The 19,496-nt window shown below is 38.1% G+C and overlaps 1 protein-coding gene across 21 annotated transcripts in view; it reads left to right on the plus strand.

The window, feature by feature from the left end:
* The window catches only part of PAK3 (p21 (RAC1) activated kinase 3), a 408,807-nt gene that overhangs the window by 278,691 nt on the left and 110,620 nt on the right, over positions 1-19,496 (plus strand). For all 21 annotated transcript variants that reach the window (XM_088794993.1, XM_088794997.1, XM_088794991.1 and 18 more), the window contains 2 exons: positions 8,606-8,734; positions 9,587-9,752. In XM_088794993.1, the coding sequence (XP_088651119.1) occupies positions 8,606-8,734; positions 9,587-9,752 (295 nt within the window). The remainder of the gene's footprint in view (positions 1-8,605; positions 8,735-9,586; positions 9,753-19,496) is intronic.

Raw genomic sequence — 19,496 nt, forward strand, 5'->3', positions numbered from 1 at the left:
AGGGCTGCTATTTCGTTGTTTATTTTTTGTTTGGATGATCTATCCATAGGTGTCAATGATGTATTTAAGTCCTCTAGTATAATTGTGTTTTCGTCAATTTCTCCCTTTAGTTCTGTTAGCAGTTGCTTCATAAATTTCGGTGCTCCCTGATTGGGGGCATAACTATTGATGACTGTTATGTCTTCTTGTTGTACAATCCCCTTCACCATTATGAAATGTCCATCTTTGTCCCCTGTTATCTTTTTCACCTTGAAGTCTATTTCATCTGATATCATTATGGCTACACCTGATTTTCTCTGGGTACCATTTGCGTGGAGTGTCAATTTCCACTCTTTCACTTTGAGTCTATGCTTGTCCTTGTAGCTGAGATGTGTCTCTTGGGACAGCGTATGGTTGGATTTAGTTTTTTGATACAGTCTGCTACTCTGTGCCTTTTTATTGGTGAGTTCAGACCATTTACATTTAGAGTAATTATTGATATGTGAGGATTTCCTATCATTCTATCTTGAGTTTTCTGATAAGGCTGTGTCTCCATTGTTTCTTTGCCTTTTTGTTTTTGTCTATTATTTCCGTGTGGTGGTATCCTATGATGTTTCCCTCTGTTTCTTCTTTTATTACAGTATATATTTCAGTTCTGGATTTATTTTGAGTGGTTACCCTTAAGTTTATCTAAAAGAAAGTTTGATATTTAGAGTATTCCATTTTCTTCAGCTCACTTACTTTCTCCATTCCCATATTCCATTCAGGCCTTTACTCTCCCCCTTTTTGAGTTTTGGTTGCCACAAATTGTCCCCGTTGATGGTGGTCAAATAGCCTCCTTTATTGTTTCTTGTAATGCAGGTCGTGTATTAGAAAATTCCCTCAGCTTCTGTATGTCTGGAAAGGTCTTTATTCCTCCTTCATATCTAAAGGATATCTTTGCTGGATATATTATTCTTGGCTCATGATTTCTCTCTTTCAATAGTTTGAATATTTGGTTCCACTCCCTCCTGGCTTGTAGAGTTCCTGCTGAAACATCTGATGATAATCTAATGGGCTTTCCTTTGTAAGTTACCGTCTTCTTTTTCCTGACTGCCTTGAGTGTTCTTTCTTTGTCGTTGATTTTAGACAGCTTCAATACAATGTGCCTTGGAGAAGGTCTGTTGGGATTGAGTTAACTAGGTGTTCTATTTGCTTCTTGGATTCGAGGGTCCAGTTCTGTCCACATATTTGTGAAGTTCTCATCAACAATTTGTTTGAATATATTCTCTGTTCCCTTCTCTCTTTCTTCTCCTTCTGGTATGCCCATTATTCTTATATTGCTCTTTCTGATGGAGTCAGAAAGTTCTTGTAGAGTTCTTTAATTTCTTTTAAGTCTCAAGTCTCTTTCTTCTTCCATCCGTATCATTTCCTGGTTTCTATCTTCCATGTCACTGATTCTTTCCTCTATCTGTCAACTCTACTTCCTAAGCTGGTTATTTCATTCTTAATTTCTTCTGTTGAGGTCTTAATCTCCAGAAATTCTAGTTGGTTCTTTTTTATAATTTCAATCTCTTTCGTAAAATGCTCATGCTGTTCTTTGATTGTGTTTCTGAGTTTATTTATCTGCCTATCTGTGTTTTCTTGTATTTCATTGCGTTTTTTCAGAATTGGAATTTTGAATTCTCTGTCATTTAAGTCACATATTTCTGTATCTTTAAGTGCCTTTTCTGGAGATTTTTCACTTTCTTTCTGAGCTATCTTGTTGCCTTGGTTATTCATGGCAATTACTGGTTTACTATTTCTTTTACTAAACATCTACAGGAATGGCTTCTGCAACAGGTTGATAGGAAGCAGTCTTTTTGTTTTCCAGTACTTGTTGGTAGAATGTTTTATTTTTTTCTCCTACTCCAGCTTATTTTTCTTCTCCCACACGGTAGTTCTATGTTTTCTCTGCACTATTCCAGATTCTCACACAATGGGGGTTTCCCTCGGAGACGGGCTTCTCCTCTGTTAATAGTTCATCTAGTTCACCAGGCGCAGTGTCCTGGTGGGTATGCGGAGAGCTTTTGATGTCCAAAGCTCTTCCAGCTCCTGATTCGGAGCTCGTATGTTTCAGCAGTTCTGTTTACTCCTGCAGGGATCTGCCAGATAGGTGGGGCCAGGGGCCAGGTGAGTTGTGAGAGGTGGCCCAGTGCAATGGAGGCACCCACCACCACAGCCAGTCCTGCTTACACAGCTCCCTCCCCTTTGCCAGAACACGCTGGGCTGTGAATTTGTGTCTGTGGTCCACAGTTCTCAGAACAGCAAATATTCTGTTCTTTTGCTCTGAAACTGCTACTGTTCCGTTTCTAGCACCGGGCAGGTGGGGGTGGGGCGAGCTCTGGGAGGGTAGGGAGGGGGCGGCTAGTCTCATGCGTCCGGCTCCATTCTCTATTCGGCAGTGAGGGCTTAAACCACCGTTTTCATCCTTTTTCCCTCAGTCTTTTCTCCGAGGTCTCTGCCGTGAGCTTTTGGTTCAGCCGTGTTTTATGCTGCCCCCTCAGTCCTGTGGTCCACAAGGGGAGCCCTAGCAGTCCGAGTTCTTCCCTCTCCCGCAGCTGCGGTAGTTCTGGGAAGCAGCGAGCTCGGAGCACTGATCTAGGTCTGCGTCCTGCGCCAGCGCGGCTCCGTCTTCGCACTTCTCCCTTTCTTCCTCCCTCCACTCGCGCGAATCTCCCACTTGTAGGTGATTTCGGTCGGTAGTGGGCCTCTTCGTCTTGCCTGTCTGCTGTGGAGGGAGTCCTTTTTGGAGTTTTTGTTGTTCGATTCGTTGTAAATTCCAGGGGAGCTTTACATAGGCTCACCTCACGCCGCCATTTTCCCGGAAACCCTAAACATTTCTTATAATACTCGTCTAATAGTGATGAACTCATTTAGATTTTTCTTGTCTGGAAGTTTTAATCTGTCCTTCGATTTAAATGATGGCTTTCCTGGGTAATCTTGGCTTTCTGTTCTTGCTTTACATCACTTTGAATATCCTGTGCCAATCCCTTCAGGCCTCCAAATATTCTGTTGAGAAATCGGCTGACAGGCTTTGGGAGCTCCCTTGTAGTTAACTAACTGCTTTTCACTTGCTGCATTTAAGGTTCTCTCTTTGTCTTTAACATTTGGTATTTCAATTATGATATGTCTTGGTGTGGGCCTCTTTGGGTTCATCTTATTTGGGACTCTCTGCACTTCCTTGGCTTGTAGATCTATTTCCTTCACCATGTTAAGGAAGTTTTCCATCATTATTTCTTCAAATAGGTTTTCAATTCCTTGCTGTCTCTCTTCTACTTCTGGTACCCCTATGATTTGAATTTTGGTATGCTTGATGTTGTCCTAGAGGCCCCTTAAACTCTTCTCATTTTTCTTGTATTCTCTTTACTGTTTTGCTATTTTCATTTGGTATTTTCTGCTACCTTATCTTCTAAATCACTGATTTGATCCTTTGCTTCATTTAATCTGTTGTTGATTTTCTCTAACATATTCTTCATTTCAGTTATTGGAGTTTTCATTTCTGAATGGCTTTTTTTTTGTTTGTTTTCTATCTCCATTTTTATGTTTCTTATCTCTTTGTTGAAGTTCTCCCTGAGATCACTGAGCATCCTAATTACCAGTGTTTTGAACTCTGCATCTGGTAGATCACTTATCTCCACTTTGTTTAGTTCCTTTTCTGGAGCTTTGTTCTGTTCTTTTATTTTGGACATGTTTCTTTCTCTCCCTATCTTGGCTGTCTCCCTGTGTTTGTTTCTATGTATTAAGAAGGGCTACTATGCCTCCCAGTCTTAGTATAGTGGCCTTGTTAGTAAGTATCCTGTGGGGCTCAGTGTTGCAATCTCCCTGGTCACCTGATCCCAGTGCTACAGGGGTGTCCCTTGTGTGGGTGGTGTGGGCCCTCCTGTTGTAGTTGAGCCTTGGTTGCTGTTTGCAAGTCAATGGGAGGGACTGACCCTTGAGTTGATTGGTTTTGAGGACTGTCCATAAATACAATGGAGGAGCTGCTGTGCAGGGATTGATGCTATGGAGCAGGATTCACATTAGCAGAACTCTGGTTCCTGCCGTGTCTGCCTTTTGGGTGTGTCATCCTTACAGGTAGCCTGGTGATGCTCAAGCTCTGTCCAAAGCTGGCCACTGGGCATGCCAACCCCAGGGCCTCCTGTTAGGGCCCCCACCACAGGCCAACTTCAGTTGCAGCATGTGCCCTGCTCAGGTCCACCTGGCATGAGCCAGAAAGCAGTCCACAGATGGCCACTGCCCTTGCTAGGTTTGGAGGCACCTTGAGAGGCCAAGCCATGAACCAAGGCTTGTTTTCAATAATGCTAGCATTAGGGCTGCTCAGCTAGAGGTATGGGGTATGCTGAAGCTGGATGCTGCTTGTTTGGGTTTTGTGAATCTTTGAGAGGTTTTCAGAAAGTCAGCAGCATGATCCAAGACAGGCCATTTGTACAGAAACGACACTGGAAGTGTTTTGGGTGTGCCTGAAATTTGGGTGGAGCAGGGTCTCAGGGAATCACCAGGGTGGGAAGAGCAGTGTTAGCCACATTGATGGAGAATGAGATATGATGCCCACCTGTATCTGAATGCTGGGTGGGGGGAGGGTGCAACAAAGAAACAATGGCTTCTACCAGCTCCACTATCCTGGTGAAAGCTGCCCCTCTAACCCTCACCCCGAAACCAGACAATTCAGTTCCTCCCTGTCTGTCTGTTCCTGGTGCCTTTTGAGCTGCTGCCTCAGCACTGGAGCTCAGAGTGTCTGAGTCCATCAGCGGGTAAATCTGTGCATGGGTCATTTAAGAGGAGCACCTGGAACTGCAGCCACCCTTTTTCTCACTCAACGAAAATCTCTGCTAGTTTTCAGAGACAGAAATTATGGGGACTTTTCTCCCTGGAATTGGAAGCCTAGGCTATGCATCCTGGTGTGTGGCTGGGCCCCTGGCTCCTTCAGGGAAGACATCTGCAGCTGAGATGTCCCTCCCAATTTTTAAAGATCACAGAAGGGATATCTGACCAGCTTGTTCTTTATCTCTGCCCCTCCTACTAGTCTCAAAGTGGCTTCTTCTGTATGTCCTTAGAGATAGGACATCAGTTCAACTAGACTTCAGGCTATTATCAAAGATGGTTGTTCTATAGTTTAGTTGTAATTTTGCTGTGGTTGTGAGAGGTGATAAGCCCAGTATTTGCCTACTCTGCCATCTTGACTGGCAATCCAACAGGCTGTTATTCTTAAAAAGCAAAGTACTTCACTTGGTTCAGCCTTGTCTTCCAAGAACAAATATTTATTTAAGAAAGTTTATTTTTGTTTATTCTCGTACTGTTTATAATAAAAACAAGAAAATATGCTCTATTTTGATATTATTTAATACATGGAAATCAAAGTATGTCCATTCCCAATATTATTGACACAGAGATAGAAAAGTATGCCTGCCCCAGTATTATTTAACATAAGGGCAGGAAATTGTGTTAATTTCAGTTCTCAGTACCAAGGACTCATGTTATAGATATATTGCTGGGTAGTTAATGCTCTCTGGCCCAACTATCATCCAAAACAAAATTTCCACTGCAGGCCATATATTCTTTCCAACCAAACAACTGATGTGGCAGCATAGTGTTTGTTTCCAGAGGAACAGAAACATCTGTCTTCCTTCTCGCCTACAAACGTTCAGAGGATAAAATCCTTTAGTTTTCCTAATACTTCCTTAGTCCACACATGGAGATGGAGAATGTCCCCCATATGAAATAAGAATAGTGAAGGTTAAGAAACAGTCAGTGAAATTTGCAAGTGGATCTTCTCCAGTAAAATAGCAAAAATTGAGATGTGCAAGGTTACCTCTTCACCAGTAGGCACTGATTGGTCTTTGTATTAGTCTGAGGGCTGGGCCTAGAAACCTAGACCTTGGCCCATTATATTCACCACAAGGGCCATTTTTAGAACCTCATAGGCAGTATATGCACTCTCACTTATGAAAGCCATGTGATACATTGCATCAAATATATTAAAGGGCTCTTATACCCTACTTTATATATTGCTGTAAACTTTTTAAAATTTTTGTTTTTCAATTATATTTGAAAATAAATACTATTTTATATTAGTTTCAGGTGTACAGCATAGTGGTTAGACATTTATAAAATCTATCAAGTGTTCCCCCATAAGTCTGGAACCCACATTCACTGTGCATAGTTTTTACTATGTTATTGACTATATTCCCTATACTGTACTTTACATCCCCGTGACTATTTTGTAACTACCTTGTTTTAAAGTGATTTTTAAAATATTGATTTTGAAATTGTTTGATTACATGTAACATTTAACTTACCGTTAGGTATAATTTATTGGAAATCATTATTAATACTCAAGAATTGTTGCTAAATAAGACAATCTAACCTACAATTTGTTTTTGTTTTTTTTACAATTTGTTTTTGATGCAATGAAATTCCTATAAATACTAAATTTAAATGACTAGTTAAATTGAGATATACGTAATAGACATTTAATTAGACATTAATTTAGATTAATGGCATTTTGGAGTTAATGGTTTATTTCTGACTTAAAACATTTTTATAGACCCACATAAAGCTTATTATCCCTGCACATGGTTCATATTGCCTAATAGATAAAATATCTTTGTTTGCCATATAAAAAGTAGTCAGTTTATATGCATGTTCTGCCTTTTTATCAAGGAACAGGAATTAAGTACATTTTTGATCCAGGTTGGTGTAAAATAGAGCAGAACTTTCTGGCACAATATAATATCAAAGCAAATACCAATAACTCAAAAGCAATTTCTCCCTGTGCCCATTGAGATGCTCTGAAGAGTTAACTTTTCACAATAAGAAACTGATTTTTTTATCTGAAAACTTAATATTGTTAACATATTTTGCTATCTACACAGCCACAATACAATATAATAGCCTAGCTGTTTGGGCTAAATTAAGAATAAATATAGATATATAAATAAGAAAGCCAATAACAAGTAAGCATATCCACTTCAATCTATAAACCACTCAGTATGTATATCAGGGCAATTTAATATTATCTCAAATACTTATTTATAAACTGTAAGTTGTTGTCCTTCTAACAATAGACAAACCTGATCAGATCAGATATGCGGCTACACCTTATTATTCCACCGTAGGTTTATATATGATTGTGGAAAATCTACAGTAAACTTTTGATCATAGACTGAGGTCCTTTGATGTAATAGTCTATCAGTAGGCTGCCTGTATCTGCCTCAGAAGTTTTGTTCTCAAGAAATGAAAATCCTACTTATGATTAGCCAGAGCCAGTATACCTGAAGGCATAAATAAATAACAAATAAATAAATAAGTACACATACACAAACAAAACCAAAGAATCAAAGAAACATTTGTAATCGTTCTTTCCAACAGAAATATAATAAATTTTCTAGTAGCCACATTTATAAAAGTAAAATGAAATAGGTGAAATTGATTTTAATAAAATATTTTATTCAACACAATATATTCAAAATATTGTCATGTCAACATATACTCTATGAAAAGCAATAAGAAAATATTTTACAATTTTATTCATATTGCCTATTTAATATCTGGTATGCATTTTGCACTTACAACCCACCTCAATTCAGACTAGCTAATCATAAGTGTTCAATAGCCATGTATGGCTAGTGGCTGCCATATTGAACAGCACAGGTCTATAGCATGGTTCAGTTGTTTTTAAACTTGAGTCTGTATCAGGATCATCTGGAAGGCTTGTTATAATACAGATTGTAAAGCCTCACTCCCAGAGTTTCTAATTCATAGATCTGGACAGAACTTGAGAATTTGCATTTCTGACAAGTTCTTTGAAAATGCAGATGATGCTGATTTGGGGACCCCAGTTTGAGAACTATGGCCATAGTTCTTTCAAAATCCAGCTTTAGTAACTTTTACCCCTGTATTAACATGAATGGTCAAGAACTGACCATAGATAGTATGGTTGCTGTTGTTATTTTTGATGCTGGTCTAATTGCATTTTTTAACATTGCAAATCACCATTTGCCTGTTGGTTAAGATTGAATAATTATTTATGTAGATGGGCATTCCTTGATCTTCATGTCTGTTATTCTCTGAGTGCTTCTTTCCAGGATGCTGAACAGGGAAGAAACATTTATGGGCTTGCTTGTACTTAGTGAGTATTTGCAGAGCTGTATTAATACTATATCCATATGCATGCTCTGATCTTTAGACACAAAATAGCCCTTTTCTGGTTGACAACCTGTCAGTCAACCAATTGACAATCTTCCCAGCATAAATTCAAAGCTCTAATAGTGATTAATTTGATTTTTAAAATATATATTCATTGATTTCAAAAACGTTGAACTTTAAAATCATAAATGAATAGCTCACTGTTTTCTAGCTCAATGGAAAATAAATATATATATATATATATACTTTTAAAATTTCATGCTGTTTATACCATTACCTGAATTTACCTCTGAATGTGGACAGGTCCTGGTCACCAAATTGTAGATAGTTCTGCTTCTTGTAAAAGATGCAGTTCCCTCCTATCCCAACATGTGTAAATATTTCATTTCCCTTGTCTTGTTTCTGAAGGAAAACAATGAGGAGTTAATACTTTGTCTTTTAACTTTGTTTTTGTCCTAAGAGTACAAAAACAGCCTCAGAGCCTCCCTTAGCTCCTCCTGTGTCTGAAGAAGAAGATGAAGAAGAGGAAGACGAAGATGACAATGAGCCCCCACCAGTTATTGCACCAAGACCAGAACATACAAAATCAGTAAGTCACAAATGAGTATGCCAAATGATTCAAACAATGTCCTTTGGAACAGTCATAGAGTCAGAATCCAGTTAATCAACTAGTACCTACTGAGAATCTACTATGTTTCCAGAACTTGAGGATAAAAGATTACCACATGACAATTAGAGAATAATACCAAACAATATACGAGTAAATGCTAAGTTATAAAACTGCTGCAGAGGTTAAGATAGAGAAGAAAATCCATGTGAATCAGGTAGGAAGACTTGCATAAGCAGAGGTACCAGTACCAGAATTAACACAGCATGTATGAGGGTCTCAAAGGAGTAGATCCTGAGAGCTTTCAAGGACAGTTTACTTGAAGCAACTTAAAGTTATTTTTTTAATAGAAATGACTTGTCTTTAAAAATCCATTGAGGGTTGGGGGGGCAGGATCGGAGGAGGGATGAATACGCAGAATATAGAGGATTTTTAGGGCAATGAAAATACTCTGCATGATACCATAATGATGGATACCTGTCATTATACATTTGTCAAAACCCATACCCATAGATTGTACAACACTGAGAATGAACCGTGTGTAAACTATGGACTTTGGGTGATTATGATGTATCAGTGTAGGTTCATCAATTGTAACAAATTTACCACTGTGTTGAGGGGATCTTGATCATGGGTGAAGCTATGCATGTGTGGGGACAGAGGGTGTATGGGAAATCTCTGTACCTTCCTCTCAATTTTGCTGTGAACCTGAAATTGCTTTAAAAATTTGTGTTGATTTTTTTAAAAATCTCATTGATTGAACGGTGTCTTGACTTCACACATTTCCCTTGCCTTGCTGTTTTAATTGTAGAACTTCTTTTTCTTGTCTTGAAGATCTACACCCGTTCTGTGGTTGAATCCATTGCTTCGCCAGCAGCACCAAATAAAGAGGTCACACCGCCTTCTGCTGAAAACGCCAATTCCAATACTTTGTATAGAAACACAGATCGGCAAAGGAAAAAATCCAAGATGACAGATGAGGAGATCCTAGAGAAGCTAAGTGAGTTTTTTTGCCATTGATACTTTCTTTATGGAATGGTTTCTAATAAAATAGAATGGGAATTGATCCTTTAGAAGTTTGAACTTGCTTCCATGGACTCCAGGCTCCCTGAAGTCATGAGATGTAAAGTTTGAGACTCGCGGTGTATTCCAGATCACTCCCTCCCCTTGCTCTCCTAAGTTGACAGAAACTAAATATTTTCACTTGAAAAAAATCAATTAAACTGAATATTTGACAAAATGAACTAAGCACTTTTTACTTTAAGGTTACGCTCCCAAAAGGAATAAAATTGTCTGATGACACATCTTATAATCATACTCAAAAGGCCCCCAACTGATCAATCATGATAGATAAAGTCAATCAAAGCACAGCACAGTCAATCTAAACTGGCAACCACAATAATGTAACCTTTTCCTTTAATTTAGGAGTATTTCTACGGGGAGAGATGGCCAGGCCAGCAAATGCTAGCAGCCTCCTTCCCATAGTGTCATTAGTGTGTACATGCTTGTGCATATGCACACCAGTTTTGCAAAACATTCTTCTTCCAATTAGCTTTCTGGGCCACAGAGATTTTTAAAAAATACATTTTCTGCTGAAGAGTCAAAGGTCTGTGAAATGTATTCATTAAACTCATAGTACAAAAGCATCTAACAAATTGCTAGTTATCCAAAATCAGTGCTCCCAATCTGACTAACACATACTCATCCTTCAAAACTCAGCTCAAACTTTGCCTTCTCAGGAAGGCCTTCCTTCTCTTTCCCAGTTTGAGGTAAGTGCCACTCTTATTTGCTACTTTTATGGCAGCAAATACCACAACATACTAATCTTTCTCATAACTTCCCTTAAACTATGAACTCCTCAAAGGTAGGGGCTGTGTCTTCTTTTCCTGCATGTGCAGCTCTAGTAAAGTGTCTGGTACATAAAGGCACTTAATAAATGCTTCGTGTAAAATGAATGATAAAATGAGCAAATAAATGTATCTTTGCTGGGTTCCTATTTGTCTATTTTATGCCACAATCTTTGGATGAAACAATAGAAAAACAATTTCTTGCCATCAAGAAACTTACACAATGGGATTTATAGATGATGTAATACAGAGTTGTACACCTGAAATCTATGTAATTTTACTAACAATTGTCACCCCAATAAATTTAATTAAAAAAAAAAAGAACATCAACAGCAATAATATCAAGACCTTAAATACATGTAAATAAGGATGAGAAATAAATTTTAAAACTTGGGGAAAAAAAAATTTATTTGGAAGATAAGATTTAATAGTGTGATACAATTAGAGAACACAAAGCCATATTATATCATGCAATATATATATATATATATATATATATATATATATATATATATATATATATATATATATATATATATATTCACCTCAGAAAAGGAAAAGAACAGTTTGGGCAGGTTATAGGGCACAGGAAGACTGCAGAGGTTGTCATAAGGCCATTTTGTCCTTTGGGGGACATTTGGCAAAGTCTACAGATATGTTTATTGTCAGGACATATGGAGTGCTACTGGCATCTAGTGGGATAGATTAGGGATGGTTCTAAATACTCTATAATGTAAACAACAACCCCCACTAGTTTCCCCTCCACAACAAAGAATTATTCAGCCCCAAATGTCAAGGGTGCTGAGGTTGAGACATTCCGCGCTAGAGATATTTGGAAAGACAAAGGTTTGGGTTGCAGCTGTCACTGAGTGCTCACAACTGAAATTGCTGGACTTAAACCAAACGATTTTACTGTGCATGATTAAATATGCCTCTAGTTCTAATACCAACAATTTGATGTAATAACAACAGTAACATTTCCCATTTATTGAGCACTTTCTGTGCTGGCCACTTTTCGTATATTATCAGGTTTAATTTTCACAATAATTCCTTCTGGTAGATTTTAATAGCCTCATTGTGCAGATCAGTGAAAGTAAGCCTCAAAAAGCTAAAGTGACCAGGTTGCCAAACTAATGAATGGCACAGCCAGGGTTTGAAATCAGAACTGTTTGCCTTTGAACTTACAGTATTCCATTATCCTCTTTGAATATGCATATCCCAACTGTGTATATGTGAGAAAAGGAAGGAAAAAATGAAAGGAATTGCCTGGCTAATTTCTGTTCAGTTATTCAGACAAGTGCCTCAACTTTCTTCCCTACATTTTGGACATGCAGAAATGACCTGTGAGATATTAGATTTCTTAAATCTAACAGTCTCGCTTTAGTAAAATTGACTGTTATTTGGTATCTGTTTCAAACCTCAATACATTTATTATAATTAAAATGCATTTATAGCTTTCTTAATTTTAGTGACAGAGAACCAAGCATTATTTTCTCGGGGCAAAATATTGCTTTCCTTGCAAACTGCAATGATACTGGAGATGTGCTCTCTATAATTTGTGTTTACTCTACCTTGCATTGAGGAACATGATGGAGAGTAAAAAACTACCTTTGATTATATATATTTTTTAATTTATTTTTTAAATTTATTGGAGTGACTATTGTTAGTAAAATTACATAGATTTCAGGTGTACAATTCTGTATTACATCATCTATAAATCCCATTCTGTGTTCACCACCCAGAGTCAGATCTCTTTCCATCACCATATATTTGATCCCCCTTACCCTCATCTCCCACCCCCCACCCCCCTTACCCTCTGGTAACCACTAAACCATTGTCTGTGTCTATGAGTTTCTGTTTCTCATTTGTTTGTCTTGTTCTTTTGTTGTTTTTGGTTTATATACCACATATCAGTGAAATCACATGGTTCTCTGCTTTTTCTGTCTGACTTATTTCACTCAGCATTACTCTCTCAAGATCCATCCATGTTGTCACAATGTTCCTATATCATCTTTTCTTACCACCAAATAGTACTCCATTGTGCATATATACCATAACTTCTTTATCCATTCATCTATCGAAGGACATTTTGGTTGTTTCCATGTCTTGGCCACCGTAAACAAAGCTGCAATGAACATTGGAGCACACATGTCTTTATCTATAAATGTTTTCAGATTTTTTGGGTAGATAATCAGGAGAGGGATTGCATGGTCATACGGCAATTCTATTCGTAATTCTTTGAGGAACCTCCACACTACCTTTCATAACGGCTGCACCAGTCTGCATTCCCACCAACAGTGTATGAGTGTTCCTTTTTCACCACAGCCTCTCCAACACTTGTTACTATTTGTCTTGTTGATAATAGCCATTCTGACTGGGGTGAGGTGATATCTCATTGTGGTTTTTATTTGCATTTCTCTGATGATTAGTGATGTTGAGCATTTTTTCATATGTCTATTTGCCATTTGTATGTCCTCTTTGGAGAAATGTCTCTTCAAGTCCTCTGCCCATTTTTCAATTGGGTTGTTTGTTTTTTTGCTGTTGAGTTGCATGAGTTCCTTGTATATTTTGGATATTAGCCCCTTATCAGAGGCACTATTTGAAAAACTCTTCTCTCATTCAGTTGGTGGCCTCTTTATTTTGTCAATGGTTTCTTTTGCTGTGCAGAAGCTTTTACGTTCTATATAATCCCATTCGTTTATTTTAGCTTTTACTTCCATTGCCTTTGGAGTCAAATTCATAAAATGCTCTTTGAACCCAAGGTCCATAAGATTAGTACCTATGTTTTATTCTATGCAGTTTATGGTGTCAGGTCTTAGGCTTAAGTCTTTGATCCACCTTGAATTAACTTTGGTACATGGTGACAAATAGCAGTCCAGTTTCATTCTTTTGCACGTGGCTATCCAATTCTCCCAGCACCATTTATTGAAGAGGCTATCTTTGCTCCATTGTATGTTTTTAGCTTCTTTGTCAAAAATTATCTGTCCATATTTATGTGGTTTTATATATGGGTTCTCAATTCTATTCCATTGTTCTGTGTCTGTTTTTCTGCCAATACCATGCTGCTTTGATTATTGCAACCCTGTAGTACAAGCTAAAGTAAAGAAGTGTGATACCTCCATTATTGTTCTTTTTTCTTAAGATTGCTTTGGCTATTCAGGGTCTTTTGTGTTTCCAAAGAAATCTGATGATTTTTTCTTCTATTTCTTTAAAAAATGCCATTGAGATTTTGATGGGAATTGCATTGAATCTGTACATTGCTTTGGTTAATATGGCCATTTTAACTATGTTGATTCTTCCAATCCATGAGCACGGAATGACTTTCCATTTCTTTGTGTCTTCTTCAATTTCTTTCAAAAATGTCTTATACTTTTCAGCATATACGTCTTTCACATCCTTGGTTAAGTTTATTCCTAGGTATTTTATTCTTTCTGCTGCAATTGCAAAAGGAATTGTGTTTTCTATTTCTTTTTCTGAGATTTCATTGTTAGTATATAGGAAAGCAAGGGACTTTTGTACATTGATTTTGTAGCCAGCAACTTTAATGTATTCGTTGATTGTTTCTAATAGCTTTTTGGTGGATTCTTTAGGGTTTTCTATATATAGCATCATGTCATCTGCAAAGAGTGATAAATTAACTTCTTCATTCCCAATTTGGATGCCTTGTATTTCTTTCTCTTGCCTGATTGCTCTGGCAAGGACTTCCAACACTATGTTGAAAAGCAGAGGTGATAGGGGACAGCCCTGTCGTGTTCCTGAACGTAGAGCAAAGGGCTTCAGTTTTTCTCCATTAATTATGAGATTAGCTGAGGGCTTGTCATATATGGCCTTTATTATGTTAAGGTATTTTCCTTCTATCCTGATTTTATTTAAGTGTTTTAATCATAAATGGATGTTGTATCTTGTCAAATGCTTTTTCTGCATCAATGGATATAATCATATGATTTTTGTCCTTTATTTTGCTTATGTGATGTTTCACATTGATGGATTTGCGGATGTTGAACCATCCTTGTGCCCCCGGGATGAACCCCACTTGGTCTGATTAATAATCTTTTTAATGCATTGTTGCATATGATTTGCTAGAATTTTATTTAGGATTTTTGCATCGGTATTCATCAGAGACATTGGTCTGTAGTTTTCTTTTTTTGTGCTGTCCTTACCAGGTTTTGGTATCAGGGTAATGTTGGCCTCATAAAATAAGTTAGGGAGTACTGTCTCTTCTTCAATTTTTTGGAAGAGTTTGAGCAGGATTGGTATTAGATCCTCTTTGATGGTTTGGTAGAATTCACTAGTGAAACCATCTGGTCCTGGACTTTTGCTTTTGGGAAGGTTTTGTATGACTGATTCAATTTTGTTACTGGTGATCGGTCTGTTTAGATTTTCCAGTTCTTCATGGTTCAGCCTTGGAAGGCTATATGTTTCTAAGCAGTTGTCCATTTCTTCTAGGTTGTTGAATTTGGTGGCATATACTCCTTCATAGTATTCTTGGATGATCCTTTGTATTTCTGCGGTGTCCGTGATAACTTCCCCTTTTTCGTTTCTGATTTTGTTAATTAGTGTATTCTCTCTTTTTATCTTAGTGAGTCGAGCCAAGGGTTTGTCAATTTTGTTAATCTTCTCAAAGAACCAGCTCTTTGTCACATTAATTTTTTCGATTGTCTTTTTGTTCTCTATTTCAATTAGTTCTGCTCTAATTTTTGTTATTTCCATTCTTCTGCTGACCTTGGGTTTTACTTGTTCTTCTTTTTCTAGTTCTTTAAGGTGTAACATGAGGTTATTTATTTGGGAGTTTTCTTGTTTCTTGAGATAGGCCTGTAATGAGATCAATTTCCGGCTTAAAACTGCTTTCGCTGCATCCCAAAAATTTTGGTAGGATGTATTTTCATTGTCATTTGTTTCTATGTATCTTTTGATCTCTACTCTAATTTCTTCTTTAACCCAGTCGTTCTTTAAATGTATGTTGTTTAATCTCCATGTATTTGTGTTTTTTCGTGCTTTCTTTTTGCAGTTGATATCCAATTTCAAAGCCTTGTGATCAGAGAATATGCTTGGTATGTTTTCAATCTTCTAAAATTTGCTGAGACTGATTTTATGTCCCAATATATGATCTATCCTTGAGAATGTTCCGTGTACACTAGAAAAGAATGTATAGTCTGATGTTTTAGGATGAAGTGCTCTATAACTGTCAATTATGTCCATTTCATCTAATTTGTCATTTAGGACTGCTGTTTTGTTATTTTTTTTCTGTTTGGATGATCTATCCATAGCTGTCAATGATGTATTTAAGTCCCCTAGTATAATTGTGTTTTGGTCAATTTCTCCCTTTGGTTCTGTTAGTAGTTGCTTGGGATATTTGAGTGCTCCCTGATTTGGGGCATAAATATTGATGACTCTTATGTCTTCTTGTTGTATAGTCATCTTCAACATTATGAAATGTCCATTTTTCCCTTGTTGTCTTTTTCACCTTGAAGTAAGTTTCGTCAGATATCATTATGGCTACACCTGATTTTTTCTGGATACCATTTGCTTGGAGAGTCAATTTCCACCCTTTCACTTTGAGTCTATGCTTGTCCTTGTAGCTGAGATGTGTCTCTTGGAGACAGTATATGGTTGTCTTTAGTTTTTTTGATCCAATCTGCTACTCTGTGCCTTTTTATTGGTGAGTTCAGTCCATTTACATTTAGGGTGATTATTGATATGTGAGGATTCCTGTCATTCTATCTTTAGTTTTCTGGTAATGGTGTGCCTCCATTGTTTCTTTGCCTTTTTGTTGATGTCTATTATTTCTGTGTGTTGGTATTCTGTGATGTTTCCCTCTGTTTCTTCTTTTATTACAGTATATTTTTCAGTTCTGCATTTCTTTTTAGTGATTTCCCTTTAGTATACGTAAAACAAGTTTGATATTTAGAGTATTCTATTTGTTTCAGCACACTTCTTTCTCCATTCCCATATTCTGGTTCAGGCCTTTACTCTCCCCCTTTTTGTGTTTTGGTTGCCACAAATTGTCCCCATTGATGGTTGTCGAATAGCCTCCTTTAGTATTTCTTGTAATGCAGGTTGTGTATTAGAAAATTCCCTCTGCTTCTGTATGTCTGGTAAGGTCTTTATTCCTCCTTCATATCTAAAGGATATCTTTGCTGGATATATTATTCTTTGCTCATGATTTCTCTCTTTCAATAGTTTTAATATTTGGTTCCACTCCTTCCTGGCTTGTAGTGTTTCTGCTGAAAAATCGGGTGAAAATCCAATGGGCTTTCCTTTGTAAGTTACCGTCTTCTTTTTCCTGGCTGCCTTGAGGATTCTTTGTTTGTCGTTGATTTTAGAGTGCTTCATACAATGTGCCTTGGAAAAGGCCTTTTGGGATTGAGGTAATTAGATGTTCTATTTGCTTCTTGGATTCGAGGGTCCAGTTCTGTCCACATATTTGGGAAATTCTCATCGACAATTTGTTTGAATATATTCTCTGTTCCCTTCTCTCTTTCTTCTCCTTCTGGTATGCCCATTATTCTTATATTGCTCTTTCTGACGGAATCAGAATGTTCTTGTAGAGTTCTTTCATTTCTTTTAAGTCTCAAGTCTCTTTCTTCTTCCATCCGTGTCATTTCCAGGTTTCTATCTTCCATGTTACTGATTCTTTCCTCTATCAGGTTAACTCTACTACCTAAGATGGTTATTTCATTCTTAATTTCTTCTATTGAGTTCTGAATCTCCAGAAATTCTGTTTAGTTCTTTTTTAAAATATCAATCTCTTTCGTAAAATGCTCATGCTGTTCTTTGATTGTGTTTCTGAGTTCATTTAACTGCCTATCTGTGTTTTCTTGCATCTTGTTGAGTTTTTTCAGAACTGCAATTTTGAATTCTCTGTCATTTAAGTCACATATTTCTGAATCTTTAAGTGCCTTTTCTGGAGATTTTTCACTTTCTTTCTGAGCTACCTTGTTGCCTTGGTTATTCATGGCAATTACTGGTTTACTATTTCTCTTCCTAGACATCTACAGGAGTGGCTTCTGCAACAGGTTGATACGAAGCGGTCTTTTTTTTTGTTTTCCAGTACTTGTTGGTAGAATGTTTTATTTTTTCTCCAACTGCAGCTTATTTTTCTTCTCCCACACGGTAGTGCTATGTTTTCTCTGCACTATTCCAGCTTCTCACACAATGGGGGGATTCCCTGGGAAACGGGCTTCTCCTTTGTTAATAGTTCATCTAGGTCACAGGGCGCAGTATTCTGGTGGGTATGCGGAGAGCTTTTGATGTTGCAAAGCTCTTCCAGCTCCAGATTCGGAGCCTGTATGTTTCAGCAGTTCTGTTTACTCCTGCAGGGATCTGCCCAAAGGTGGAGTCAGGGGTGGGGTGAGTTGTGAGAGGTGGCCCAGAGCAATGGCGGCGACCACTACCATAGCCAGTCCTGCTTCCACAGCTCCTTCCCCTTTGCCTTAACTAGTTGGGCTGCAAATTTGTGTCTGTGGTCCCCAGTTCTCAGAACAGCAAATATTCTGTTCTTTTGATCTGACACTGCTACCGTTCCGCTTCTAGAACCGGGCAGGTTGGGGCAGGGCAAGCTTTGAGAGGGTAGGGAGGGGGCGGCTTGTCTCAGTGCCTAAGGCTTCCATTCTTTGCTCGGCAGTGAGGGCTTAAATCACCGTTTTCAGCCTTCTTCCCTCAGTCTTTGCTCCGAGGTCTGTGCCATGAACATTGGGTTCATCCGTGTTATATGCTGTCCCCTCAGCCATGTGGGCCATAGGCGGCGCCCTAGCAGTCCGAGTTCTTCCTTCTCCCACAACTGCAGTAGTTCCGGGAAGCAGCGAGCTCAAAGCACTGAGCTAGGTCTGCGTCCCGTACATTTGCGGCTCCATCTCCGCACTTCTCCCTTTCCTCCTCCCCCCGCTGGCGTGAATCTCCCACCTGTAGGTGACTTCGGTAGTGGGCCTCTTCGTCTTGCCTGTCTGCTGTGGAGGGAGTCGTTTGTGTAGTTTTTGTTGTTCGATTCTTTGTAAATTCCAGGGGAGCTTTTACAGAGGCTTACCTGACGCCGCCATTTTTCCTCGCAATCCCCCTAGCTTCTGATTATATTTTAAATTAAGAATTAAGTGTTTTCTTCTCCCTTGGAGAGTGCTTAGGCATAGAATGTTTTTTTCTGTCTAGCCAGTGGGCCACCTATAGTTGCAAGTGCTTACAAGACCTTGGTAGGGAGAACCTGCAGAGAAATGGGAAGTGCTTCTCATGAATCAGATCCAGGTTGACCTATACTGCAAAGTCAGTCTTTCCTGTTTCTACTCTACCAGCAGCCTCTCTATATCCTCTGTCTGACACTTACTTAATATGTGACCTTTGACAAGTTATTTAACCCCTCTCAGCCTCAGTTTCTTATCTGTCAAATGGTGATATGAATCATAACTACATATTGGTACTCTGTCTACACGATAGATGTTATGTAGCTGTACCAAAATGCAATGGCTAAAAAGACAGGTATTCAAGTCAGACAGTTCCAGATTCAAATTACAAACCCATGGCTACCACCTATCTACTTTGGGCAACTTATTTAACATTTACGTACCTCTTTTTGCTCACCTGAAAAAATGGGGATCATAATAGTACCAAAGTCTTAGCGTTATGATAATTAAATGAGAATAATGCATGTAGAAACCTCCGCTACAGTACCTGGTACAAAATAGGTGCTCAGTGAATGGTAGTAACTATTTTATTATGTAAGTATTAAGCCTTAATAAGATAATACAATGGGACAGGCTTTGAAATGAATCATAACTGAGTCTGCATTACAGACCTAGACTAGCTCTGTGTCCTTTGGCAGGTGATTCAACTCTGAGCTTCAGGTTCTTCATCTGAAAAAATGGAGATAATAACATTACCAATATAATACGGATTTTGTGAGGACTAAA

The sequence above is a fragment of the Rhinolophus sinicus genome, chromosome 18 (genome assembly GCF_057876585.1).
Source record: "Rhinolophus sinicus isolate RSI-liver-muscle chromosome 18, RSI-T2T, whole genome shotgun sequence".
Classification (NCBI taxonomy): domain Eukaryota; kingdom Metazoa; phylum Chordata; class Mammalia; order Chiroptera; family Rhinolophidae; genus Rhinolophus; species Rhinolophus sinicus.